The sequence below is a fragment of the Phragmites australis genome, chromosome 7 (genome assembly GCF_958298935.1).
Source record: "Phragmites australis chromosome 7, lpPhrAust1.1, whole genome shotgun sequence".
In the NCBI taxonomy this organism is placed as follows: Eukaryota; Viridiplantae; Streptophyta; class Magnoliopsida; order Poales; family Poaceae; genus Phragmites; species Phragmites australis.
The window spans coordinates 21,036,859-21,041,622 of record NC_084927.1 but is presented as its reverse complement, the minus strand read 5'-3'; the positions used below and the strand labels follow the sequence as shown (position 1 = coordinate 21,041,622).

The following is a 4,764-nucleotide window of genomic DNA, read 5'->3' as shown; positions in this document are numbered from 1 at the left end:
TCGTATCTGAGATCAGTAGCTTTCAAGTATATCATCTCCATACCTTACTCGGGTACCTTTTTCAGATATACGATATTTATAGACTATATAATATTAATTATATATCCTTGTCAGTCTTTACCGTGCAAACAAAACTATATTTCAATCATAATAACCATGACAAATTCTTGATTGTCTTTTGCACTAGTATCCAGATCATCTGACTTCACCTTTGTGAAGTAAGGTGGGAACAATAATTTGTGAGGGGAGATATAGTAATTTGCAGTTAGATACCGTAACATCAAAACTTATTTATTAAATCAAACGGCTCATGCAGAATTAAAGCCACCGCTTGTGAAGTTGGAGCATCCCAATTCATATAGGAGAGTAAAAAAACAGGAGACTACTCTAGATTACATAAAGAAGCTTGTCACCCCACGCACGAACCCCAATTTTTGCATTGACGCCTTTGATACGATGGACCTACGACATAAGATCCGATGCCGTACTGCGGATGTTTCAAGCAGTCATCCAAACGTTGTTACGGAACACCTTATTGTTCCTGTTCTTCTATATGTTCCAGAGAATCGCTGTGAAAAGCGGTGGCACGAATGGCCCTGGGCGGCGACTGCTGTCAGAGGTAGGGGCTGGACCGGAGGGTGGAAAGCTGGTCCATGAGATGTTCAGCATCTGGAGAAGTATATGGGAGTTAGCTTTTAAAAGCGGCGCTGCATATATGGTAGTGCCCCTTCGACCATATTGTCGCGAAACAGTCTGTGGCTGCTGTTGGACAACGAGGCCGGGCGTCGTGTGCGTAGGTGCGACGTCGCTGTTTGGGGGGGTCCGGCTGAATTGTGATTGTCAATGTGTCACCACAAACATGTGCAGTGGCGGATCCACCGGGGGGGCTATGGGGGCTCAAGCCCCCCCTACGTTGTGCTGCCTCTGAGGAGGAGAGGAAGAAAGAAGGGGGGCTGGAGGAGGAAGGAGGAGGGCTGGAGGAGGAAGAAGGAGATCAGCCCCCCCTTCCACTCAGACCTGGCTCCGCCACTGAACATATGGGTAATGAGGCGACGTGTTCATAATATATATATGCAGAGGGGTAGTTAGTTCACCTCCCTTTCTTTGAAAAGCAGCCAACGCGCATGCTAACTCTGACCGCATCGACCCACTCCCGTTATTTTTCTGACCATTCCACATCGGGGAAATGGGTGCGGGCATGGACGCACGGTGCCGTGGACTATATGTGACCAACTGGCGAAGACTGTGCAGCCCAATGCCGAGACAAATCTGCTAAAGGTTGACATGAGAAGAAAGGAGAATATCTCATTGCCACCTACCTTTGAAAACTTCAACTTTCAGGTTTTGAAGTAGAAAAGCAGGTGTTTCTTTTGTTTAGCCGGAATATTTTTATATAGCAACTAGCAAGCGTTCAGAGCTCAGACGACAGATGAACACGAATGTATCAATCTCACAGGTATATTCACTGCAGACGAATTAGCTGGAATGGAACAATTACACGTATTATCACGATAAAAAATATAATCAAAATTGATTAACTCCCGGCAGCGAGGGACGAGTAGGACGACATGACCAGAAACTAACGTCGCTACTCGACGAATTCTCCTCTGAGCACTAGGAGGAATCAAGAGAGGCATCGGATGAGGTTATGGTGGAGGAGGCGCCGGCGGTCATGGGGGTCATGTCCATGGGGTAACTGCCGAGCACCCGCAAGAAGGAGGTGAACTCCTGGACCTCGGCCAGCGCGTTCTGCGCGCGGGGCTCGGCGAGGGAGGCCTGGAAGTCGACGTAGAACATGTACTCGAAGTGCTTGGCGGTGCCGACGTTGGCGTCGTCGACGAGGCGGATGGGCCTGTGGCGGTGCGGCCGGCTCTCGATCTTGGTGAGGGAGATGTCGCGGAAGGCGAAGGCGGAGAGAACCTTGAAGAGCACGGAGGTGCCCTCCTTGTCGTGAGCGAACACGATGCTGGTCTTGAAGGGGCGGTCCGTGCGCGGCACGATGGGCTCCCTGGCCAGCATCACGAACCGCGTCACGTTGCCGGAGTCGTCCTGGATGCCGTCGGCGAGCACCTCCATCCCGTACAGCTCGGCGGCGCGGGAGGACGCGATGGCGGCCGTGTCGCGGAGCCCGTTGGCGGCCACGTATTCGGCGGCGCCGGCCGTGTCGTCGAAGGCCTCGCGGACCACGTTGAGGCCCATGCGGGTGAGCGTGTGCTCGCACTGCGCCAGCGCTTGCGGGTGGCTGATGACGCGGGTGAGGCACTCCTTGCGCACCCCCGGGAGAGCCAGGAGGCAGTGGTGCACGGGGAGCTGCACCTCGCCGACGATGTGGAGGCGGTGCCGGAGCAGGAGGTCGTAGTTGCGGTGGATGCTGCCGCCCAGCGAGTTCTCCACGGGGAGCACGGCGCGGTCCGCGATCCACAGCTCCACGGCATGGAACGCCACCTCGAACTGGTCGCAGGGGATGGCGTCGCAGCCCGGGTACGCCTTCCCGGCCGCCTTCTCGCTGTACGCCCCCGGCACGCCCTGGTACGCTACGCGCAGCTGCGACCCGTGCATCGGCGCCGGGGACAGGTCCGCGATGCGCAGCGGCTGCGGCAGGTTCTTGGCTCCGCCGTTGATACTACTCACAGGGACCAGGTTCAGCACCTCCCCGTTCTGCGCCGGCGCCGATGCGACGTGGCCGTCGATGGACTGCGAGCCGAGCGCGGCCGCCTTGCTAGACAGCACCGCGCAGCTGCTCTGCCACTCCGTCCGGCCGCCGACGATCGCGCCCTGCAACGAGCACCTGACCAGGCCTCCGCTCCTCCCCGGGGCGCGGCACGCCAGCCTAGGATTCTGGCCGATGGGCACCTTGATCAAACTCGCTGCGGCCATGGCCACACCAATCAATCGCTTACCTCTCCTCTGTTTCTTGGCTTCGTACTCTGTTTGGCAGAAGCTCAGAAGGAACCGTGCCGGGTAACTGGTAGTTCGAAGCTTCAGAGCGAGAAGCTGAGGAGGGTACCGGCCGGTGAGGTGCGATATATAAGTGGTGCTGATTGGTTTGGTCTGATGCTTGGGGGTTGGTGGCGCGGTGGGAACTGGTGATGCGTGGGCTAAGGCTCATGGACTCGGCAGGAGGGACGGGGTTTGGTTGGGTCAAGCGTCACAATGCATCCTCCATCTCTTCACCCATCCAACCCCCGCGCCGCGGTGGGATTGAACGGAACGTGCAGTGCATCCCCCTTGGCTTGCCTCGGCTGCTTCTAGCGCCCGCTGTCTCTTTCGCCGTCTCTTCTTAGGTCTAGCTCGGTTTTTCTAGACTTCTACTAAAAAACCAAAAATCGAACCCAACAGTTCACCTATAAGCTATCTTTTAAAAAGCTAATGTTACACTCGGTTTAAAACCAAACCGAACGTATACTATATGTAAACCAAGATCATTTTATACATACATATTTCGACATCACTCGTAAAAAGTAGACACCGTGTTCATTATTACAAAATGACCACACAAATCTAAAGAAAATTACATAACAATGAAAAAGTAACACATCGTAGTGTCCACTCCACAGGCAGCCGATCGGGAGCTACACAAGTCTAGAACTCTGCACCATCCATGAGATATTCCTCAAAAGTTTCACCTTCTGAAAAGCAAACGTGAGTATTTCCAATACTTAGTAAGTAGGAAAAAAAATATGATATTAAGACTTAAATCAAGATTTCTCATCCTCTAGAGTTTAATTTGCATAAAAACCAATTTTAAACTAAGATAACATAAAGCAGTTTTTCAAAAGGAAAGAAGTGTAAATGATCTCCTTTAACCTTCGAGAATTTAACAATTTCTTTACCATGATAAACATCCACCAACTAATCATGTGAGGGTCAATGCTGCTTGTAACCGTGAGCACTGTTGAATATTCAGTTTGACATTGTAAAGTTTGTATGTGACCAACTCTTTCGCCGGTATCCGTCGGTATCTTACACACTTCCGAGGTGTACGCCGAAAGATCACTATGAGGCTTTTTCAAAGAGTCTCTCAGCATGCATTTGCCCACTAAAATTTTTTCACCGTACATAAGTGGAGTACCCTCTCCACCCCAAAAACCCTCTCTTGTGTTAGGTAGAATCAGAAAGTATTCATTCCTTCTCTATACATTCATTTGGCTCATACTCCACTAGAAGAACATATAGCAACTTAGCTAAACCATACCATATAGGTCTCGTAGTTGTACTATTATCATGGATGGTCGTTCCATAAACCGGTTCTTACTATGATTTGAGTAAGACCGCCAACTAACCGGGGGAAGCATCACACCTTAGCCAACAAACCAAAAACTGCCTCGAACATATCCACATGCTCTTCTTACCCAAACTCTAGATTCCTTGTTGCTAATATCCTTAACAACATCAATTATTATGTCATACTTTTTATCTCAACTTTTAATTTCATAGCTTATGATTCATCACCTACACACTACATGTTCATCTTAAAGCATGGCTAAGCAGTATACTCATGTTATTGAATAAAATATCTATAAAGGAAAACTACACATGTTGCTAGTATTTGCTAAATTACCCCATTTCACAAAAAACACAATATGCATGTTTTGTAAAATTGACTTTAATTGAAAATCAGGCTCACAACTTGCCTTCATCAAAGGCAATGCACGGTTCCTTCAAAGTCTTCTTGATGGAGATTTTCAAACTGCACTTGAACTGATCCTCTACACGAGCACACAAACAAACATAAGAATAATACACCAAACAGTAAGAAAATTT

At 50.0% G+C, this 4,764-nt stretch overlaps 1 protein-coding gene across 1 annotated transcript; it reads right to left on the bottom strand.

Annotated features, from left to right (window-relative positions):
* Window positions 1–1,442: 1,442 nt before the first annotated feature.
* LOC133924157 (arogenate dehydratase/prephenate dehydratase 6, chloroplastic-like) lies at window positions 1,443–3,133 on the bottom strand. The gene has a single exon (XM_062369574.1). The coding sequence runs from the start codon at window positions 2,875–2,877 to the stop codon at window positions 1,615–1,617; it is 1,263 nt and encodes a 420-aa protein (XP_062225558.1). The 5' UTR covers window positions 2,878–3,133; the 3' UTR covers window positions 1,443–1,614.
* Between the last annotated feature and the right edge of the window lie 1,631 nt (window positions 3,134–4,764).

What these genes read in the sequence shown, in the direction of transcription:
- LOC133924157 (XM_062369574.1), bottom strand. Translation starts at nt 2,877, where the DNA reads ATGGCCGCAGCGAGTTTGATCAAGGTGCCCATCGGCCAGAATCCTAGG.